At 43.9% G+C, this 24,130-nt stretch overlaps 1 protein-coding gene across 1 annotated transcript in view; it reads right to left on the bottom strand.

Annotated features, from left to right (window-relative positions):
- Positions 1–14,262: 14,262 nt before the first annotated feature.
- PRKN (parkin RBR E3 ubiquitin protein ligase) overlaps positions 14,263–24,130 on the bottom strand; it is a 1,305,872-nt gene continuing 1,296,004 nt past the window's right edge. The window contains 2 exon segments of the mRNA XM_027603377.2: positions 14,263–16,623; positions 21,401–21,518. Coding sequence (XP_027459178.2) covers positions 16,511–16,623; positions 21,401–21,518 — 231 coding nt within the window. The 3' untranslated portion in view covers positions 14,263–16,510.

Genomic DNA, 24,130 nt, shown 5'->3' with positions numbered 1-24,130 from the left:
AATTGGATAATCTCCATTCATGTTTTTTCAAAACCTACTTTCTCATTTATCTTTACTAAATGGTGTAGATATATAGCGGTCAGATAAGGGCACTAAACCTAATTCATGCATCCATGCCCTCACTCATGAAACGTTAAGCACCTACTATGTACCAGGCATAGTTCTAGGCTCTGAGTGAGGAGGGGGTGGTATATCAAGATTATTAGCTTTCGGGGCACCTGGGTGGCTCAGTTGTTAAGCGTCTGCCTTCGGCTCAGGTCAGGATCCCAGGGTCCTGGGATCGAGCTCCGCATCGGGCTCCCTGCTCTGCTCCCTCTCTCACCCCCGCTGCTCGTGTTCCCTCTCTCACTGTGTCTCTGTCAAATAAATAAAATCTTTAAAAAAAAAAAGATTATTAACTTTCAGTGCTTCTTCCTCATGTGGTCACCACCTAGTGCTGGAGGCAAAGAGCCATATTACCAGGCAGAATATGGTCTGATTCAGAAGAGAAGTGTCTGTGACATTTCAGAGATGCAGAAGAACCCAAGCCTGGTTGAGCTGAAGACAGGGGAGGTACCTGGAAAGGGGGCTTCGATGGATCTTACAGAACCTGGATATGCTATGGAGGAGTTTGGTTCATACTCAGTAATGGATGAGGTGCTGTCTTGGCCTCCTCGCCTTTCTGGGTTTTGTTGGTGGTATCTGTACGAGTAACTCAGGGGCCATCTTTGTTGCTCATGTCTATTTGGTTACCAAGTTCTGCCATATTTTTTTTTTTTTCCAAATGGCTTCCACATAGGATGGCCTGGGTAAATTACCTATCTCTGTGAAATCATTTCTCTTCATTGGTAAAATGGGAGTCCCATGTATGCATTGTGGAGGTTAAATGGGAAAACAGACAGACAGAGGACCAGGACATGGTGGTGTGTAGATGTGCGCTCCGGCCTCTGCAGTGCCCCCCCCCCCTTTACTTCCATCTTCTTCCTCCCCTTCTTCAGCCACTTAATGTCCCACCACAACCTGGGTGACCTCCTGGTTTGTTCCTTCTTTGCGAATCCAAACATTTCTGCCACTGCTCTCTGGTATGAGCCCACTCTTTCATCCTGGGGATTTAAGCAAGTGAGATTGTTGAACTAGAAATAATTTATTTACTTGATTACTTATGAACTGATTGTTTTCCAACTCATTAAAAATGGTTCAAAAGACTTATTTCATTGATCTTAACATCCTGAATCAAGAGTTCAGTTGGGGAAGACCTTTTGCCAGTTGCATCCATCCAGGCTTTGTAACTGTGTAGGCAGAATAGTGATGTTGCCTTATTAAAGTAGAAACTCCAGCCACCTGGCTGAACGATAGAACATTAGCAAGTACATATAGACCACGTTTTCTTTCTCAAACCCAGTTAATTAAAGTCAAGGAATATTTATTGAACCCCTAAAGGGTAAAGACATGCTGTTCTGATTTCAACCATTGGGTGTCTCCAGTTTTAACCCTGAATTCCAACTGATTTCAGGAAAGAGTGTCAGGAGATTCGTGATTTCTATTTCTATTGAATGTGTATTATTGGAATTAATTGTTAGGAAATTATTTTAAACAGAATTGTTTAAGTACTGCAAAAATGAAAACTGTTTCAATTTATAGCAGAAATCCAGGCCCACTTGATATTTCTACATGTTTGATGAGAGCAAAAGACCACATCTGAATAGTTATCCATGAGACCAGAAACAAATATAAAATGCAATTGACCAATTTGCTAATTGTTCTTCCTCATGTGAGCACCTGTTTAGTGGTTACTACCCATCGCAGATCCCCTACAGAACTGAGCTAGAACCTGGGTCCAAAGCCCCATTCTATGCTTTCCTCCCTCTTTCCTGGTGAGGAATACGGTGCGAGGAGGCTCCCGGCAGGATCCGAGGCAGCTCTGCTCGAAGGCATGGGCCCCGTTCTCGGGCTTTCCATAGAATTTCTCACTGGGGTGCTGTCTCTCCCAGTCAGTGCGGCCTCTGAGCCTCACGTGGTGTCCTCTGAGCAGGTGTAGCCTCCAGCAGGGACTCTGCCTGGGTCTGCCCTCACTTGGACAGCAGGATTGGCCTCATTCCGAAGACACACTGCTTTTCTTAGAAGGAGGCAAGATCATAGGAGCAGAGCAATCGGAGAACCCCCAGCAGCCTTCTGGCTTGAGGCTAGTCCCCCTTCTGCAATCACATCTTCTCTCTTTCTAGAGCATTCAGTCACAGTTCTGTCCTTTCAACTTCTCTCTATGCACTGGCCCCTGCCCTGCAGTCATGATCCTATCTTAAAACAAATGCTTTACCTCGACCCTTTATCTCTCCCCTACCACCAAGTGTCCATCACGTCCTTTGAAAGACCAAGGTCATAGTTGGTCTCTCTACTTCTCCATCTTCCACTTACTCTTTTTTTGGTAGCAGCTTTGAGATTTAATCCATGTATCAAGCAATGCAGCCATTACATTGTATAATTCAACAACTTTCCATAAATCCATAGAGTTGTGCCTTTATCATCAAAATCAACTTTAGGATATTTCCATCACTCTCCAAGAGAAAGTCTGTACCCATTGGCAGTTGCTCCCCATTCCTTCCACCCCCAGCCCTCGGCAATCACCACTCTACTTTCTGTCTCTATGGAATTGCCTCTTCTGGGCAGCTCATATAAAAGGAATCCTATAATATGTGGGCTTTCGTGTCTGGCTTCTTTCACTCAGCATTGTTTTTAAGGTTTATCTACCAGCACTTCATTCCTTTTTATGGACAAATAATCTTCCAGTCTATGGACACATCACGCTATTTATCTATTTATCAGGTGATGGACATTGGATTGTTTCTACCTTTTTGCTCTTATGCATAAAGCTTCCCTGAACATTCCTGCACAAGATTTTGTCTGGATATATGTTTTTATTTTTCTGGGGTGGGGTTGGTCACCTTCCCCTGTGGCATATGGCTGAATAGGGAAGGAGGAGAAAATCGAACAAAATCAAGGTCAGTCAGGTAAAGAGGGAGAAGAGGTGATGTGTCAAGCCAATCATGGTCACTATGATGTGTCTTATTGTAACGAGGGTTAGATTGAATGAGCACACCTTTAGGTTTCACTTTTTCTTTATGAGTCATTTTCTTTACCAAGCTTAGAAACATCCTTCAATTTCCAGTTTTTTAAGTATCTGTTGTTCAATAAGAATAAATGTTTACTTTTACCAAATATAATTTTGCCATCAAATGAGATTACTTTGTTGGCCTATATTGTGAAATGCTACGTTCATAGATTTTATTATTAATATAACATTAAATTCGTGGGATTACAACCTCCTTGGTTGTAATGGGAAGTTCTTTTAATATATTGTTGAAAATGTCTTTACAGTTATTTAAAATGCTAAGATTTGGGGCACTTGGGTGGCTCAGTCGGTTAAGCGTCTGCCTTTGGCTCAGGTTATGATCCCAGGGTCCTGGGAAATCTCTGCTCAGCAGGGAGCCTGCTTCTCCCTCTCCCTCTGCCACTCCCTCGGTTTGTGCTCTCTCTCTCTCTGTGTGTGTGTCAAATGAATAAATAAAATGTTTAAAAAATTTAAAAATAAAATGCTCATATTTAAGTTGTAATATATCGGTAGGGATTCAGTTTTCTGGACCATAGGCAAACAATGTAGCTTATGCACATGTAGTAGGGTAAGCTACTAATAAGAATACTGAATGAGTATTAATGCAGAGATGTATTAAGACAGCTGGGAAAAAATATTCAGCAGTTGAAGGAGATTTTGTGGCCTGAAAGTCTACAGAGATTGCCCCATCGAAGAGGGCTCCCCAGGAAGCCCCCAGATACCTGGTCTGCATGGTGACCCTTCCCACCTCCGTCCAGGACAGACGCCCTGGCAACAGTTAACTCACTACTCAGACCTATTTGGATACATTCAGGCCAACAGATGGACTTTCTTTTTTTCTTTTCTTTTTTTTTTTTTTTAATTTTATTATGTTACGTTAGTCACCACACAATACATCATTAGTTTTTGATGTAATGTTCCACGATCCATTGTTTTCGTATAACACCCCGTGCTCCATGCAGTACACGCCCTCCTTAACACCCATCACCGGGCTAACCCATGCCCCCACCCCCCTCCCCTCTAGAACCCTCAGTTTGTTTCTCAGAGTCCATAGTCTCTCATGGTTCGTCTCCCCCTCCGATTCCCCCCCTTCATTGTTCCCTTCCTTCTCCTAATGTCCTCCATGCTATTCCTTATGTTCCACAAATAAGTGAAACCATATGATAATTGACTTTCTCTGCTTGACTTATTTCACTTAACATCATCTCCTCCAGTCCCATCCATGTTGATGTAAAAGTGGGGTATTCATCCTTTCTGATGGCGGAGTAATATTCCATCGTATATATGGACCACATCTTCTTTATCCATTCATCTGTTGAAGGGCATCTCGGCTCTTTCCACAGTTTGGCTATTGCGGACGTTGCTGCTATGAACATTGGGGTGCATGTGGCCCTTCTTTTCACTACATCTGTGTCTTTGGGGTAAATACCCAGTAGTGCAATTGCTGGGTCACAGGGTAGCTCTATTTTTAAATTTTTGAGGAACCTCCACACTGTTTTCCAAAGTGGCTGTACCAACTTGCATTCCCACCAACAGTGTAAGAGGGTTCCCCTTTCTCCACAACCTCTCCAACATTTGTTGTTTCTTTCCCTGTCCATTTTTGCCATTCTAACTGGTGTAAGGTGGTATCTCAGTGTGGTTTTGATTTGAATTTCCCTGATGGCTAATGATGATGAACATCATGAACATGAACATTTTTTCATGTATCTGTTAGCCATTTGTATGTCTTCTTTTGAGAAGTGTCTTTTCATATCGTCTGTCCACTTGACTTATTTGTTTTTTGGGGTGTTGAGTTTGAGAAGTTCTTTATAGCTCTTGGATACCAGCCCTTTATCTGTAGTGTCATTTGCAAATATCTTCTCCCATTCTGTGGGTTGCCTCTTTGTTTTGTTGACTGTTTCCTTTGCTGTGCTGAAGCTTTTTATCTTGATGAAGTCCCAAAAGTTCATTTTTGCTTTTGTTTCACTAGCTTTTGGAGATGTATCTTGAAAGAAGTTGCTGTGGGCGATGTCAAAGAGGTTATTGCCTATGTTCTCCTCTAGGATTTTGATGGATTCCTGTCTCACACTGAGGTCTTTCATACCCTTTGAGTTTATCTTTGTGAATGGTGTTAGAGAATGGTCGAGTTTCATTCTTCTGCATGTGGCTGTCCAATTTTCCCAGCACCATTTATTGAAGAGACTGTCTTCTTTCCATTGCATGTTTTTTCCTGCTTTGTCAAAGATGATTTGACCATAGAGTTGAGGGTTCATATCTGGGTTCTCTATTCTGTTCCATTGGTCTCTATGTCTGTTTTTGTGCCAGTATCATGCCAACAGATGGACTTTCAACTTTAATAGAACACCTTGAACATCCTGGAGCACTGTCAACTTCTCTACCTTGAGGCCCTCCCTGTGTGGGCACCATAGCATGGCCATGCTCTCCACATGAACCCCACGAAGAACCCCCAACACACATTCACAAGTAAGGCTGGTCTATAGATTTCTGTTGGCCTTCTCTCTTTTAAGTAATGGTGTTTTTTTCTTTGAAAGTGATGCCTTTTTGTCATAAAAAATTCAAGTACTATAGAAAAACGCAAGGAAGAAAAAAGTCACCCGAAATCTCACCACCCCAAAAAGCCAGCATTGCTTTTGGTAAGCATCATTCCAACCATCAAACTCTGTCAAGCTTGCAGATGGAAGGGTCAATGGACCATGGATAGAAGCACAAGTGAGTGTGACTTCATTTTATAACAAGGGAATCATATGAGACATGCTCTCTCGTCCTGTGAAATATTAATTTTCGGATCATGTGAAGTTAATGGAAAGAAAAGAAAATGAAGTGAAACAGAACGGACAGATAAACTTATATAAATATTCCTTCAGATGCTACATTTGTTCCCAAAGGTGCCTCTAATGTTAAGAAATTGCAAGAACCACTGAGGGGTCAAGATTATATTCTTTTTGCCACGTTTTCCCAATGTTGGATAATCTGGATTGACTCTGCTCTGAAAAACCAGGTGAGGTGCACTCATTCATTTTCTGACCTCCCTTCTCCAATCTCCTAATTTTTTTCCTTACGTGCTGCAAATGTAATTCCCCTGGGAAGTGTGTTTGTTTTTTTCATAATTCTTCCTTTGAATTGACCCCATGGGAATCAACACTCACCACTTAGCCTTGAGCCATGGCTTCTCCTTTATTACCTAAATTACACATTCGCTTCTGATCAAATTACTGATTCGGAAGGAGAAAGTTCAGTCTAAAATATTGTGTCACAAATATTCACAAATATTGTATCACAAAAATTCAGTCTAAAATATTGTATCACAAACAGCCAGAGATGCATCTCTTATCTTGGGCATGAAGGTTAACAGCTTAGATTACCTTTGTCATGTCTTTACCAATTTAAGATATCATATAAAATTATTATTTTGAAGCATCTGTGGATTAAAATGACTTATTTGTAACACAAAGGGCTACAAAAAACCATCCTTCTAGGACAGCCGCGGCCCTCCTCCTGTGCTCTCCTCCGCCAGCCCCACAGCCATCCAAGAGAAGCCCGGTTTCACCCTCTCTGCCTCACTCATTTGTCACATCCAACTGATGACCAAATTCTATACTTCTTAAAAAATTTTAGTCTTTTTATTTTGGAGTAATTTTAGATTTACAGAAAAGTTGCAAAGATGTAGACAGCATTCCTCTTTATTTATACAACTTCTCCTAATTTTAGCATCTTGCATAATCACAGCACGATTTAGTCAAGCTAAGAAATTAACATTGGTACAATGCTATTAACTGAGCTCCAGACTTTATTTGGATTTGTTCAGTTTTCTGTTCACCTCCTATTTCTGCTCCTGGATCCAACAGGCATTGGTTTGGAGACCTACATACATCTTGGGTGTCTCCTCCTCGTGGCCACTGCCCTGCCTCAGTTCTGGCCCCAAGCTCCTCTCAACCCACTCTGGAGAAAAGTCTTCAGATGGTCTCTTTTTGCCACCCCAATGGAATGAATTTTTTAAAACACCGACTGGGTAGAGTCCTTGCCCTTCTTAAACTCCCTCAGTGGTGTCCCGTTGTCCATGAGATGGAGTAGGAACTTCTCAGCGGTCTCCATCTGGATCCGTTTCACACCTGCTTCTCTGGCCCTGTCTTCCTTCGTCACTCCGGCTCCGAGACCCACGCGGGAAGGGGACTGTGCGACCTGATGCTGCTGGTGCCCAGCCTCCTCTCCCTGCTGCTGGCCACCTGCCACACGCCCCCATTCCTTTTCAGTTTGAGCCTGGGAAGCGTCCCCTCCTCCTTTCCTCGCCAGACCTTGATCTGGTACAGCTTCTGTGAGAGCATCCATCCGACTTCCTTGTTGTTAGGTAGCTGCCTCGTCTGCTAGTTTGTCAGAATTTTGAGCAGAGCAATCTTGTCATTATTTTTGTGACCCTGATGCCCAAAGGATTCAGTACTCAATAATTATTTGTTGGATAGATAACACAAGTTTGAAAAAAAATTAGTGTTTCCCTTTACTGTGTCTTCATGTTTGAATCTGTAAAACTATTTTTCAGTTACTGTGAGAGGGACCCACCACCTGTATTTAACATTTTAATGGAACACAACCAACCATACATTTCCATTCGTATGTTGTCTGAGTGGCTGTCACTCTGCAGAAGCAGAGCTGAGTAGTTGCAACAGAGATTTATGGCCCGTAAAACCTAAAATACAGTGGACACTGGAACCATGTGAGGGGTTGGGGCGCTAACCCCCCACCCTACACAATCACAGATCTGCACATATCTGTGCAGATCTGTGCAAATCTTAATGACGGATAGCCTGCTTTTTTTTTTTTTTTTAAGATTTTATTTATTTGAGAGAGAGTGAGAGAGCACAGGGGGAAGGGCAGAGGGAGAGAGAGAGAGAATCTCAAGCAGACTTTGCGCTGAGCACAGAGCCTGATGTAGGACTCGATCTCGTGACCCCGAGATCATGACCTGAGCTGAAATCAACGGTCGGATGCTTAACTGCCTGAGCCACCCAGGCGCCCCAACTAATAGCCTACTTTTGACAGAAAGCCTTACTGATAACAGAAACAGGGGATTAACACACATTTTGTATGTTATATGTATTGTATACTGTAGTCTTACCATCAAGTTAGCTACAGAAAAACATGGTCAAAAAAATCATAAGGAAGAGAAAATACATTTATAGTACCGTGCTGTTTTATCAGGAAAAAGAAATCTGCATATCAGTGAACCCGTGCAGTTCAAACTCATGTTGTTCAAGGGTCAACTGCCTTCATGATTTGACTCTTTACAGAAAAAGTTTGCTGCCCCGATGTTTGATGTTCCTGCTTCTCATCCACTTGAGCTCTGGTCCCCCCGCTGTAATGATGCTGTTACTGGAGCACCTGTGCAGACCATTCTGGCCGCCTTGCACGGTCATGGCCAACCCTATGGTTGTCATTTCCATAAGAGCTTTCTTTCCCATCAGTGTTACAATCAGGGGCAGGAATAAATAAACACGGGCAAGCAGTTCAAATAAACATTTTGCTGCAGCTAGAGAGCAGATCTGAGGATCATGAGACCCTGTCTCTGGTCCTTGTAACTCTTTCCCAGGTGACCTCCGTGACTTTGCCAGACACACAAGCTTCTCCCATGGGGTTGAATGAGAAGGCACAGACCCGTGGCTCCAACACAATCAGGTGATGCTGCTGATGCTGGATCGCTGACAGTTATCAACCACTGGGCACAGTTCTAGGTGTCTCTCAATGTGAGGAGAATCAGGGTAAGAATGGCCTACGTTCAAAGTTCCTTGACCACAGATGACACTGTGACAAGCGTGTGTTTCCCTGATCCCTCTGAAGGATAACTTCATTGAAAAACATCAGAAACTGAAAAACGGTTCTGTATTAGAGTTTATCGTTGAAACTATGTGGCACTAGGACATGTTTGTTCAGATGACTTCTGACGGAATCTGTCTTAGAAACGATAAATAAAAACGGTTGGGAGACTCTGTCCTAAATCAGTTAGGAGACCCACCTCCTGAAAATTGTTGGAGTGACCAAGACAAAATGAACCAGAAAATCTGGTGATGGAAAATCTTCACCTGGAACGTGAAATGGGAAAGACAAGAGAATAAAAACAAATTGTGACTTTTTGATTACAGCCAAATTAAAAGGAACACTGGCAATATTTCGGTTTTTTAAAAAGATTTTATTTATTTGAGAGAGAGAGCAAGCACGAGAGAGCACAAGTAGGGGGAAGGGCAGAGGGAGAAGCAGGCTCCCCGCGGAGCAGGGAACCCAACGCGGGGCTCGACCCCAGGACCCTGAGGTCATGACCTGAGCCAAAGGCAGATGCTTAACCAACGAGCCACCCAGGCGCCCCAGTGGCAATGCTTCTAAATAACAGTTTGTGCAATGGCACTTGGTGTTTCTGACACTACTCCCCAAGGGGTTAACTGTTTCAGTCAGGTGGTTTTTGCATAGATTGGAGGCAGGTGGTCAATGGGCAGGTGGGTGGGCGTGAGCCCCTTGGCGGATGGTTGTTGATGTCTGTTCTTTAATTATCGTTTACAAGAGAAGTTACATCGATGAGCTGCCCTCCTGGGGCTAACATTCTAATAGGGGAGACAGGCAGAGACCCCATAAACAGGCAAATGCATGGTATATTCAGATACAGGTGAAAGATGTGGAGAAACATCGTGTGGAGAAGGGAGAGTGAGTGAGCGCCAACAGGGAGCGGGGGAGGGAGCAGGCCGTGTGGTTCCGGAAAGAGGGGGCCCGACTCAGACACCAGCTGGAGATCACTGCAGGGAAACAGGCTGCAGAGAGCCGGGACTCCGCTGGGATAATGCACAGAATGCGTGTGAGATCATGAAATCTGAATGTCTCCATGACAAATGGCCGGAGAATAAAGCCAGCTGCTGGTGCAGAGAGAGAGCGCAGAATTTAGGGATTCTAGAATACCATTCCCTGGTCCTGCGTGAGTATCAGTGGCTTGCTGTGGTTTCCGCAGCCCCTATTTTTAGTGAGATAAGCTCCTTTGGGAGGCATCAGTATCCAAGATGTTGGCCTCTTGGTTGGTTGGGCTTGTGGATGGATCAGGGGAACCTTTGCAGAGGCAGGCCGCCCCTAAGGAGCAGGGGAGCTGACGGTCTTCCAACTTATTAAAAGAAATTGAAATGACTTCATTCAATTTATTCAATTTACTTCACAAAAGAGAGAAGTAGGCTTGTATTTCCCATCACTTACGAACAAAACAAGGTCATCACCCTTTTCATGACATTGATTTGATCTTGGCTCACGTCTTTCTCACACACTCTGTTAGCTGCACTGGATCATTATAGCTTCCTGAAATCGATTGAGTTTGCTTTGGGAAAGGGAGAAATCAGAAACATAAGACCATTTTTCTTTTATATTAATGAGGCAGAAGTGGCCACTTAAGTTGGCACATTAACCTTCTACTTCCTCGCCTTCTTAGGGAACAAGAGTCTTTCCAGGAGCCAGGAACCCTCCCAGCCCCACCACACCTCCCCTCTGCAGAGCAGGTGCGTGAGAAGCAGGAGAAACACATGCTGCTTCCACGCTGGGCTGCAAGCAGATTCGCGCCTTCCCAGAGTCAACTCCTCTCCCAGCCCACTTCTCCCAAATTTGTTTGGTAGAACTCTTTTGAAAGAAGCAGTAGAGTGTCTCTAATCTACTGTTTGTTATTTTAGTAAAAGTTCAGGTAATTCAAGAGCAGAATTATTTTTAAAAAATTTTTAAAGATTTTATTTATTTGAGAGAGAGAGAGAGAGAAAGAGCACGAGCAGGGGGTGGGGGGAGGGGAGCAGAGGGAGAAGCAGACCCCCCGCGGAGCAGGGAGCCCAATGCGATGCAGGGCTCGATCCCAGGACCTGGGATCATGACCGGAGCCGAAGGCAGACGCTTAACTGACTGAGCCACCCAGGCGCCCCCAAGAGCAGAATTATTGATGGGAAAATCTTCACTCCTTGGCTGCAAGCAATATGAGACGCTTTCACTGTCACGGGATATTTAAAAAACTATTATTTTCATTTAAAGTGGTATTTTCACACTGCCAAAAAACACAGAAAGTAGAGAAAGTAAAAAAAAAATCACATATAATTTTATCACCACAGCAAATTGCATTTTAATGTATGTACTTCAATCATTTCTTTTTTAGAATTTCTTAAATAATTTCAGTGACAGCACACACACATTTCTGGTAAACTCCTTTTTACTTAACATTATACTGCAAATATTTTTTCAGGCTGCATACTACTTTTCATGTCTAGACTGTTTAATGACTACATACAAAAAACACACTTTAGAATTAGATCTGAAAGCTTAAAAGATACACTTGCTAACTTAATTAGTATATATATGGGAGACCATGATGAGGTCCTGGAAAACTGTCAGTGTAGAAATCTATTGACATAGGTAGATGCTCATCCTGTGTTTTTAAATGGAAATATGTAAGATGCAAAACAATTATTTCTAGATGGTGGTTTTTCTTCTTTCCTTTCCCCTTCTTTATTTTCTGAAACAAGCATGTAATAATGGAATAACTGTTTTACAATAAAAATAAACACATAAGGAAAACTTTCCGGGGAAAGAATACTGAGTGGAGATTTGATGCTGAATAGCATCCTTCAAAAATGCCATTAAAGTCCGTCTGAGGTTGGGATTAAAAATCCAAGAACTGTGGATGAAACAAACCATCTACAGAAAGGAAACACAGGGGAGTGAGCCTCTGCTTGTACAGCTGGAGAGCCTTTGGAACAGCCAGGGTACAGGTGAGCTCACTGGGGCAGTGAGAGGGAGGGGGGTAATGCAGTCATAACAGGAGTTCAAAAGTACAGTCCTTTGGCCACATAGCTCACTAACTCTTTGAGGTAAGGTTACCTGATCTGAGACCAGGGGTTCCTAGCCTGTGTCAGATGTACATTTGTAATGGAAAATGATACATCTGTCCAGGGGTCACTCGTCCACACATCGAGCTAAGTCACTGAGCACGGTCTAGGCTCAGCAAGGATGCTTTCCATTGTAGTTTGATTTTCCATGTAGATTTGCTCAGAATTCCAAAATGCAGTTCCTTAGCTATATGTATATATATCCCATATATATGTGTGTGTGTATATATATATATATATAGGCAAGTAAATAATAAATATAAATAAATATAAGACATATATACTTGGTTCCTGGCACATCGCTCCCAAAGTTTTGGAATCTCTGGAGTCATGAATGTCTTTTGCATGCCAATGAGTTATCTGTGGTTGGGGGGGCTGTCTCAGATAGCTTTAGGCTGGGGGCTGCTTGCCAGAAAAACCAAGGCATGATTAGAGGGCTGGAACTTGCAGCCCCAGTCCCTAACCATCTCCAGAAGGCTGCAGATGGAATTAATTACTAATGGCCAATGATATTATCAATTGTGCCTACTTAATGAAACCTCTGTAGAAACCCCTAAAGAAGGGGTTTCAGAGAGCTTCCCAGTTGTTGCTGGGAAGGTGGTGCCCCTGTAGGCCTCACGGAAGCTCTGCACACTCACCCAATCCCACCCCATCCCCGCCCATGCACCTCTCTATTCGGGCGATCCTTGAGTTTGGATTCTTTATCACAAGCCAGTAATAGTAAGTAAAGCACTCTCCTGAGTTTTGTGAGTTTTCTAGTGAGGGACTGAGCCTGAGGAGGGGCTCATGGGGACCCCAGATTCATAGCCCGTCAATGAGCAGTATAGTTGGCAACCGGGGACTTGGGCCATGTGTGACGTGGGGGTGGTCGGGTGAAACTGAGCTCTTACCTGTAGGGCCTGACATTCCAGGTAATGTCAGAATCGAGTTGACTTGTAGGACAACCCGTTGCTGTGTGGAGAAGTGGAGAATTTGCTGGCACTGGGAAAAACACCACACAGCTCTGATGTGGGAAGTCGTGTGGCCCTGGGAACCTTCAGTTGAAGGCCAGGAAGGACCTTCAGTTGAAGGCCAGGATGGGCAGAGAAGGGTTCTGGGGGAGCTGGTTAAACGGAGATCTGAGGCTGGCCAGCCAAAGCGGGGAGGAATGTGTGGTGTGAAGAAAGAGGTTGGCAAGATTCTAGGCAGATGGAAAAGCACATGCGAAGATCAGGACAAGAGCTTCTCCTTGTAAATATACATTTAAATTGATGTTCTATGTTTTGTACTTTGTTCTCTTATGAGTTGGACTCGTGTGAGTCTGTCTTCTGGGGTCCAGTTACCTCTGATGCTAACAAAGTTGATTCTCTCAGCCTACACCTCAGATGATGAGATCAGGGAACACTGTGGGCCCACCAAGATAGAGCCATGCATCTGTGTGCCAAATGTCTTCCCGGACAATACTTCTCAGCTTTTTTTTTTTTTTTGCATGATTATCCAAACTGCAGAGAAAACTTTTAAATATTTGTGAATGGACAGTTATTCACAGCAGGTAACTGGACGATGGGTTCAGTGTTGTTTTGAAATAGGGCTTTCTTTTAAAAACCAGCATTGATACTCTCCATGGTACTAGGAATGGCCTAGCAAGGATGGTGGTGGGCGCACGTAACACCACCCAACCAACAATGCTGGCTTTTCCCCACACCTGCTGTTTCTTCTCAAATAAGCATTCCACATCTGTGCTTATTCGTTTCTATCCACAGTATCAGGTCTCTAATTTACACCCTGGAGATGAGTGTCAATACCAGGGCCATCACTCCTAGAAACTTCGTGTTTCTCCAGAGCATTTACTGTGGTGCTTGGCACCAACAGGCCCTCATGGTGTGCGGCTTGCCTTATATACGGATAGGAGTTCTCCAAGAATGTTCCATTCCAGATTGCTCAAACACAGGCTCATTGTTACTCATTCCAGCCACTGCAATAGTTCTCAAGAAATGCAGTGTCACCACGCCCACGATGAGAGCAATGCAAAGTCACTGAGATTTTCTGAAACATTACACAGAGAATCCTTGTGGTTTTTCCTGACTCAATCTTCTGTATTAAACATTTACTAGAAAAGTTTGCTGATACAGCAGGAAAGTCACCGCTAGATTTTAAATGGATGGTTTGCTTTTTAGATAAAAACAGCCACTGCCTGGCCAGGAGATCCCTTCAGGCCCCGAGGGAGGCTCCTGGAGCAAGGTGTCCACCCTCCCAACACCCCAGCATTTAACGAAAATCTATCTTCAGAGATGGACTCAAAAGCTCTATTGATGCTTTTTATTGATAATTTGAGTACAACCTTAGACATAGTTGTCAAATATTCCTTTACACGCTTCAGAGAAAAATAAAGATTCTTCTGCAAAGATTTTATTTCTATGCTTTTGATATATTCACATTCAGTTACACATTTCATGTTCAAGCATGTTCTTTTATAGTGGTTTGTGATTTCCCATTCCTTTACAGAGGCTGTTTTTTCCTGTTAACTTGTCTCAGTATTCTATTCTGGAGGAAAAAAAAAAAAAGACCACCACCAAAAGAAAGGAGCAAAGCCCTAGAAACTTCTACCGTGCCTGAACCCATGACAGCAAACCCTGTTCCGGCTTCGCACACACAACACAGCACACAGATTTGGAGGGAAGCAGTCAGGACAGCATCACTAAACCCAAGAACTATAGTGGCTATAAAATGCCGGGTGCTCCACATGACAGAGGGAGCCGTCTGATTTGTCCTGCTGGGTCAGTGTGAGAAGCTACTTGCGGGGATTGTCAGTAACGTGCCCTCACTGATACCAGCCCCTGGGACATGTGGGCTCATGCCTAGCGACCTTCCTTTTTCTCACGTTTACAGATACTTGGCTCTCCGTTCCCTCGCCATGATCGTTAAGGCTTCGTGACATGAGTCTGGCAGCTTTGGGATCATGTTGGGGAGGTTGGATTTTCTGAGAGAGCGAAGCCAAATGAGGCTGATTAATGCCACTGTGGTTGCCACACCCCATCTTGTCCCAGGACCGGCCTCTGAGGGGGGAAAAAAAGGGTGATCAGGCAGGATGGTCCCTGGGAAGATAGGTAGGGACAGAGGGACAGATGTCCTTGGGAAATATTCTGAGGTCATTCCCTCTCTCCTCCGGCAAGGATTTCTGGTGCTATGTCTATAAAGAAAAGCCCTGAGAAGACAGATAATGAGAACCAAAGACGGTGGTCATACTTTTTCATCTGTACACTGTGCTATAGGAAATGAGGTCTGCCGCATTTGGTGTAAACACATCTCTTTTTGATGTGTTGTGAATGCCTCAAAAAAAAAAAATTGAAAACTTGATAAACACTCCATTTAGATCCCGGTCAACATGAGGAAATCTTCTGGTGTGACTCTACTGTCCTAGAGAAGAGCTCCCCTTGGAGTAATCCATTCGGGGGTCTGAGCCCCTGGAGCATGCGGCTTGGGGGACCGAGCAGGTGCAGAAGGAGCATAAACCTTCCTGGTACAGAATTGGTCTTGGTTCTGTTTTGTTATCCCTAGAAATGCTCCTTCTTTAAAGATTTCTGCCTTAACACCCTGCACTTTTATTAACATTGAGAATCATTATAAAACCATTTCTAAAAATGTCTCCTCTACAGGCACCTTCCCCATTAAATTTACAGTGAAGCCAAATGTACTAGCTTATTCCCCAAGCTGCAAAGTGAATGTTTAAAATCAAATTAAAGACTTCATAATGTTCTCAGAAAAACAATTTCTTCCTAAGGTCTCAAATAATTAAATGGAAGGAAAAGTACAGGAAGTTTTGATTTCTTTCCTATAATGGCAACATTCAACATTCAAATTAACTTTCATAATTTCTCACTAGTTGACAAGCTGATTTATGCATAGTTGATATTCCATCCATGCAATATATAAAGGTAGAATTCTTAGGGATAAACACCGAGTTTGACTATTGCCTGTGGTTCTTTGGGAATAGATGCTCTCTGAAAATTTAAGTAAGAGCATTGCTCTTAAAGCCGAGAATATAGTTCCCAGAACCCACTGTCGGCCGTCTTATAGAGAACCACTGACAATAGTCCCTCCGAACTATTTCCTCACCAACGGCTTCTTCCCAATCTTTGCTGAAGGTACAATGCAGGAAATTAAACCTGAGAAATCTCTCTCTGCGTACTTAAACCCAGTGTGACTTGAATTCCTGCGAGAATGACAATCCTTACAAAACGCGGACGCACCTTCCTCTGTGCCCCGCGGTCTGTGTATTGCTGAGGCCCGAGAATACTTCTTGTTGTTTTTCGAGGGCACAAAGAAAGGGATCCCAGGAGCTTCTCCTGTAACTTTGTTTTAGTGGTTTTGGAAGGAGCTTGAGGGGTGCTGTGTCTGTGTGTGTGTGTGCGTGTGCATGCGTGAGAGAGAAAGGGAAAGAGAGAGAGAGAGAGAGAGAGAGAGGGAGGGAGAGAGAGAGGGAGTTTGGAGAAAGAGCAGGGAATGGCAGGACCCTTTGTACGTTTCCAAGTTGGACGGCAGGGGGCGCCCGCTCGCGGGGCTGAGGCTACACATCGAACCAGTGGTCTCCCATGCAGGCGCGGTTCCACTCACAGCTGCAGGTCCAGCACCACTCCAGCCCGCACTGCGGCTGTGGGCACTTCATGTGCATGCATCCTCCTGCGGGCAGACAAAGGACACAGGCAAACACCCGGAGAACACTCCGTCCCGCACCCACACACTGCTCCAGAAATGACTTTCTTAAGGGGATGTCACAAGCCATCCAAGGGCATTCTGAAGTTAGGACGTTCATTCATTAAGAAAGGAGCGAGGGTGAGGGACGCCACTCCCACCTAGGACAAATTTTATTTATAAATCTGAGTTTATTTACTTCTTCTGAAATGGGATTTAGAGACAAATGCTTTGTGTTTCACAGTCGGGGTCAATTCCTTATTGAAATGTATACTGTTTAATGTCTTAAATAGATGTTAATATATTTAATTATTTAACATATAACCTATAATATTAGGTGGCTTGGCAAAGTTCATGAAAAAGGAGGTGGGGAAGCAGTATGAAAAGTATTTAATGGAGGGGCGCCTGGGTGGCTCAGTCGTTAAGCGTCTGCCTTCGGCTCAGGTCATGATCCCAGGGTCCTGGGATCGAGCCCCGCATCGGGCTCCCTGCTTGGCGGGAAGCCTGCTTCTCCCTCTCCCACTCCCCCTGCTTGTGTTCCCTCTCTTGCTATGTCTCTCTCTGTCATATAAATGAATAAAATCTTTAAAAAAATAAAATAAAATAAGTATTAAATGGAGAATGCATTCTTTAATGCTGCTGAAATTGTATTTAAGATGGGAGAAACTAGGTACTCTACATGGATGACCTCAATACTCCTCAAAAGCACTGAGTGAGTAGGAGTGTTACTCTGCTGTAGAATTTTCTCAAGGTCAAGTGATTCTAACTGGCAACGCCTGAGATGTACCCAGGGTCTGTTCTTTCATGGAACAGGGCATTTGCAGCATGAGATGAACGGTCCCTTATTCCGGGACTTATTTTGGAATTCCTCCCCTTCCTGCATTTGTGCAATTCATTTTTTTTATTTGCTTCTGGGGCTCAGACATCGAGTCTGCAGTGGAGTGCAGAGGAAGTTACTTATATGAAGTTAGATGCAGAGAACAGTTTCTGACTGGATTTCCTAGATCATTCAGGCAAAAGCAGTTCTTTGCTTGAATCTGACATAACGCTGGATATGCTCTATTATTCAATTTTACCAATTATCTTGTTAAGTCATTTTTTCTTGCCCAATTTTCCAGGTAATTGCTTCCATACTGTCTTATTTTTATTATTAGAAATATGGCATGAGAACTTCCACTGATTTAAAATATTTATGAATATGTAACTAAAGGAATTTGTCGTAGGATAATTTAAGGGCATTTAAAATCCCCTACTTTGCTACTTCTAAAGTATAAATATGCAGAAAATAAAGGGAAAACTCAACTATGATACTTTTATCTTAATATTTCCCATTTAGGATTACACAATTCCAGGACTGTATAATTTTCAATACATATTTAATGATTATATGCTTATGATGTAAATAATATAATGTTTTCCTACAATACCCAAATCCTCAAAAATACTAACATTACAAATAACATTTTATTATAGAAACTAGAACCACGATGGCTCCATAGAAGAGGAAGAAAGGAATTAGGAAGAGAATATTCATGTTATTAACTTTCTTATAACTTCCCCGGGTGCTTAATAGATGCAAGGCAATATGCTAGCTCCCATAATATGGAGAAGCACCAGGGACTCTGACTCTGAAAGCTTTGCCAACATAACATAGATGTGAGTAAGAAGCTGCTGACAACTTCACCGGACTTTGTGGGCATCTAAATGAAGAAAACATGGCTTCCCTCCTAGAGAATTCTGTCCACTGACTGATGCGCCTATGCCTATCAGCACCGTGGCTGGGGCCAGCGACTCTTTCATTAGATTTAATGAGGGAGTAGAAGTTCCTGAAGGACCCGATGGGAGATTTAACTGGCAACAGGCACTTGTTGATCAGAGAATGGAAGCAGAATCTCATCTGTCTGAGGTGGAAGGGAAGGGAGACGCTTTCCCAGACTGATGATGGCAGGAGCGAGGAGCAGCGAGGCTTAACCTGTGTTTGAAATGGGAATGAGCCTGATGTTTCTTTGTGGCTTTGCTGTGGGAAGAAGTCCTTTCTGGTTTTCAGATGACTATGACACAGGCCATGAATTTACTTTGAGAATGAGATCATGAAACCAGCTTTTCTTGCCCATAGAGCTCACATTTGTCTCTGTTGTATGCTTTAAAAACAGTGTAGATTAACAATAGCTTATTATTAATAAGCTTAAAAGTTTCAGCTTTTCTGTTCATGGGTTAAAAATCTATCGGTGAAAAATCAGGGCTTTCCATTTATAGTAAATCCTGATATTTCAAAGAAATCGGGAATCAGGGGGCGCCTGGGTGATTCAGTTGGTTAAGTGGTTAAGCGTCTGCCGTCTGCTCAGGTCATGATCCCAGGGTCCTGAGATCGAGTCCCGGATCGGGCTCCTTGCTCAGCGGGGAGTCTGCTTCTCCTTCTCCCTCTGCCTCTCTCCCCTGCTTGTGCTCTCTCTCTCTCTCTCTCAAATAAAGTCTTAAAAATATATATCTGTTTACGTGTTATCCCCTTTACTAGCTATTTTTTAATTCAAGGAGTATTTGTCAGGTGCTCTTCTGGGCCCAGGGGAGAGACAGGCAATGTTCCTGCCCTTCGGTGATAGCAAAATGGTCTCTTACTACTGAATGTGCATTCTTGAAATCCGTGTGAACCGGGGCACTGGCCCGTGTTTATCAGCGCTGCATACCCTGCCTGGTGAAAGTTCTTTGCATCTTCTCTGACTTCCAGTTGCCTACGCGGCACCGCCCGGGGCGATGAGGACCGCAAGAGTTCTTGCCCCTGGTTCCAGTGACGTCCTCTCTTCCGAGGGGATGCCAGCCCACCTTCCAGGCGCATTCAAGTGCACAGAGGAACGTGAGGATCATGGCACACATTTATTTGGTTTACTTCCAGGACACCATGGTCTCTGAGCCAGGAACTTGGCCTGAGCGGAGCCCACTCCTGCTGCCCTGGGCTGTCTCGGTGCTCTCTTGTTTGCATTGATGCAGACCTTCTGAAGGACACAACTGAGCAAACGGAGGCTTGCGGGCCCCTCCTGAGATTGCCGGCTGCACTCCCCGGCGAGCCATTGGTTCACTGCCCACCACGCAGGCGCAGCAGAGGCTCCGTGAGGAGAACGTGGGAAGAGGTGTACCTGGTGCTCCGTTTTATTTCTCACCCGTGACCACGCCGCTGCCGCTAGCTCACACGAGCACGTGCGTCTCACGCTTAGAGCGGGCTCCGGGCACCGGGCTGTGATGGCTCTACGCTGGTTGGCACATTCCAGATGGATGGCAGCAGGTGCCCCACTGGTTGATGCGAGGTATCCGATCACCGTGAACCCGGCAGCCCAAAGCCGAACTCTGAGTACAGTCTAGCGCCGCAGAGCAGGGAGGATGCGCGTTGACCACTGCGGGCCACACGACCCGGCTGCCGGGACCCCGGTGCCGGCATCCCAGCCCCGCAAGCTCAAGGGGAGGGGAGAAACTGAAGCCCCAGCGTGGACGCACCGTCGTGGAGCTGAGGGGGCCTCCCTCCGTGTCCCCTGCTGGATTAATTACAGGGGCTACTTGTCCATTAGGACGGGAGGGGAAGGACAGTCCCTTCCATCTGCGAGCTCCCCCATGTGTCGGCATTGCCACGGTGGCCTCCGGCGTTTACTGAGTGTGTGTGTGTCGGAGGGGGGTACACCAGCCCTTCCTGGGGGGTGATGTCTTGGGTTTGGAGTGCCGTTAAGAAGACAGCCGTTCAAATATGGATCCTGCGTTTCTAAGCCTGTTAACCCACACAAAGCAGGGCCTACAGGTGGGCTCCGAAAAGACTGACTGCAGTTAATGTCGGTTAACCCAGAGGCATCTCCAAATGGTCACTTTACATTCTTAAAATTTAGACAGTAGTTGCTAAAAGACTAAAGGAATAGTTGTACTGAGAAGCACAGGCATGTAAAGGATATTTTAATGAAGCAGGCAAGTGTCATAATAATATAAGGCACTAAACCTCCCACAGCAAGGCTGAAGAAACCAAAGCCCCAAGTGCATGCTGGTGTTCAAAGGTATATAAACTGGTGTGATAGGAAAAAAAAAAAAAGAATTTCATGGCCAAAAAATTTGGGAACCAGGTAATTAAACAAAATTAAACAGATTTCTTTACAAAAGGAATTCTGAGTTGCTAATGTAGATTGTGAATGGGAATATATTGTGATTTCTGTGAGCGTTAAATGATCTGATATTTGCAGGGAACTTAGGATAAGCATCCAGTATAGCTCAATACGAGTTAATTATTTGTGTTGTTGTTACTATCCAAGAGGGACATCCAATAGGAATGACCTGGCAACCCTTCCCCTACTGAGTAACTCTAGATACCAGAATCCTGAGAAATACTAGGCTGGGAAGTTTCCCTGATATATATATTTTTGGCTACACCAGTGGACAACTTACCAGATACAAAGTGTCTAACATTGTTAATAATTAATACTAATAAGGGCAGTTAGTGTTTTATTGATGGTCTAAGCCAGGCACTTGGCTGAGTATCTGCCATGCGTGACATCTCACGATTCTACTGTTGTGCGGCAGCTCCTGTTTTCATCTCTACTCGAGAGAGGAGGATTTAGGCAGTTAAAAAACTTGACCTGGGAGAGCTGAGATTTGCATTCTGGCCAATGGCTCCAAATTCCCTGAGTGCTGAGCTCCTCAGTTACATATCTTCCTAGAGTTCCTATTATAACTACACAGCTCATGCTCTCCAAGGAGAGCTCACCAAATCCTCACTTTTTCGGCAGCCCAGACTCACCATTTTTTTCAACAGGCACATGGCAACGGGGACAGGGCTTGGTGGTTTTCTTGATTGTTTCTTTGGAGGCCTCTTCCCACCGAGCTTGCTCCGCGGCCTTCTCATCAACTCTGTAAGCCTGTGGAATAAAGACAGAAAGAGTTGAAACTCAGATCTTTATGTTGGGGTTGACATGTAGGTTCTTTTGAGACACTCGTCCAGGAAATTCTTAGAGCTGGGAGTGCCTTCAGGCAAGAAGCTCAAACATAAACTCACCTGACAAGTGGTAGACAAGGCCTGACATACACCAGAACATAGTTTCCTTGGCATGTGGCCTTTGCTTACAAGTTGAGAAAACATGGCTTGATTTTATAGTGTGAGATCCTTTCTTTGGTTGTTTTGAATAATTGTAATGAAGAACGTCTATCAGGTGTGAAACATGCAGGCAAGGTGATAAATGCTCTACAGACACTTCTTTCTTTGACGCTTTGTCAGGCGAGTGTACTAGTGTTTCTTTCACACCGAGGATTAGCTGGGTTCAACAGCTGCCCAAAGCTGGTAAGTGGGATGTTTCAAGGTTCTTCTACTTATTGTTATCCTTCATTCTCGCACCTGGAGAATGGGGAGCTCCAAGTGTTGTCACAGAAGAGACAGGACCCACAAGAAGGGAATGAAGCTGACATGTCACAGAAGGCAGAGGGCGTTGGGAAGAGCCAGGGGTGAAGACTGTGGGTCCGGGGACAGCTGCCTGGGCTCCAACCCCAGCCCCATCCAGGTGGGGGACTCTAAGACACTCTGTCACCTCTCTGAACGTTCTCATCTCTTAGATGGAAATAAACAATGCCTAGTGCATTGGGGGTAGCAGGGGTTGAGTGAATTTCTTGAAAGGCTTGGAACTAGTATCTGATGCACGTTGTTAAGTGATAATATGAATTACCTCAGGATCTATCACAGGGCAAGCTCTCAGAAATGTTTGCTAATATTATTATTGTTATAGAACTGAGTTATTCCTGACTCTTAGCATGAAGAGGAGGAGAGGTTTCATGCAACCACAGAGATAATTCATTCTGTTCCTGTCTAATCACTCAGACACTGCAATCTCTTAAGCTTACTTCAGTACTGAATGACATGGGCAGAAAAAGAATGGTATATTTTTGGATTCAGTACAAAAAAATTGTAGTCTAGTCTATATTTAAATATATTCCAACATGTTAATCCAAACAGAATCCTTCCATTTTGGCCTCTAGAGTATTCAAAGAAAATTTTTTTCTTCTATGCTTTAAAATTAATATGAGCATGCAAATCATTTTATTAACTTGTAATAACGATTTTAAAGTATCTCCAGAGCTATTTTTATGTTAAGAAACTACTAAAATGACTCAAATAACATAAAATGCTCTAATACTCTGATATTACTCCAAAAATAATAATGATAATACTTTAGAAATTTATAACATTATTTTTTACACTTTGACTTCTATTACTTCAGTTGCTCCTCCCAATAACCTAGAGAAAATAGTGGGGTTTCTAATAAGATACCAAACTTATTTTACAAATGAGGCCTCTGGGTAACTAATAAAGGTCAAGTGCCAGGTTCAGAATGCTTACATTGGATATGGCAGCATCAGTGCCCATTAAATGTAAAGATTTGGAAAACCTGGGGGCGCCTGGGTGGCTCAGTCAGTTAAACCTCTGCCTCCGGTTCAGGTCATGATCCCAGGGTCCTGGGACCGAGTCCTGCATGAGGCTCCCTGCTCAGCGGGGAGTTGTCTTCTCTCTCTTCCCCTCCCCCTGCTTGTGTGCGCATGCGCTCTCTCTCTCTCTCTCTCTCTCAAAAAAAAAAAAAAAAAAAAAAAAAAACTTGGAAAACCTGAAGGATGGAAACCCAAACCAGAGATGCTGACATACAGTTTCTAACGCATAGCACTGTGCTTTGAGAATCAAACTCTGCCCAGCATCATCGTGCTTAGCAGGTTTTCTAAGGGATGAGAGTGATAACAGCTGTAGTAAATAGTCATCATCTGGTCACCCCAGTGCAGGGAGGTCCCTAGGGAAGGTGCCGAATCTGGTGAGCAGAATCCTCCACCCTGCGTTATGCATCCAACTTTTAGCATTTCACTATCAGATTCTAAATACTTTTAAAATGTTAAAGTTTTTCAGTCTCAGTAAAGACACTAAAAGCAAAGGCAACAAAAGGAAAAATAAACAGGTGGGCCTCCTTCAAACTAAGAAGCTTCTGCACAGCAAAGGAAACCATCAGCAACATGAAAAGGCAACTTGCTGAATGGGAGAAGATATTTGCAAATCTTTTTTTTTTTTTTTAAGATTTTATTTATTTATTTGACAGAGAGAGACACAGTGAGAGAGGGAACACAAGCAGGGGGAGTGGGAGAGGGAGAAGCAGGCCTCCTGCAGAGCAGGGAGCCCGATGTGGCGCTTGATCCCAGGACCCTGAGATCATGACCTGAGCCGAAGGCAGACGCCTAACGACTGAGCCACCCAGGCGCCCCGATATTTGCAAATCTTGTATCTGTTAAGAGGTGAATATCCAAAATATATATAGCACTCAGATAACTCAATAGGAATAAAACCAAGCAATCTGATAAGAAAAAAATGGGCAGAGGAGCTGAATAGACATTTTTCCAAAGAAGGCCTACAAATGGCCTACAGGTACATAAAAAGGTGCTCCACATCTCTCACCATCGGGGAAATGCAAATCAAAGCTACGATGCGCTGTCTCCTCATACCTGT

Source organism: Zalophus californianus, chromosome 7 (genome assembly GCF_009762305.2).
Source record: "Zalophus californianus isolate mZalCal1 chromosome 7, mZalCal1.pri.v2, whole genome shotgun sequence".
Lineage (NCBI taxonomy): Eukaryota > Metazoa > Chordata > Mammalia > Carnivora > Otariidae > Zalophus > Zalophus californianus.
The sequence above is the reverse complement of the archived record's forward strand: the minus strand, read 5'-3'. Positions and strand labels throughout refer to the sequence as shown.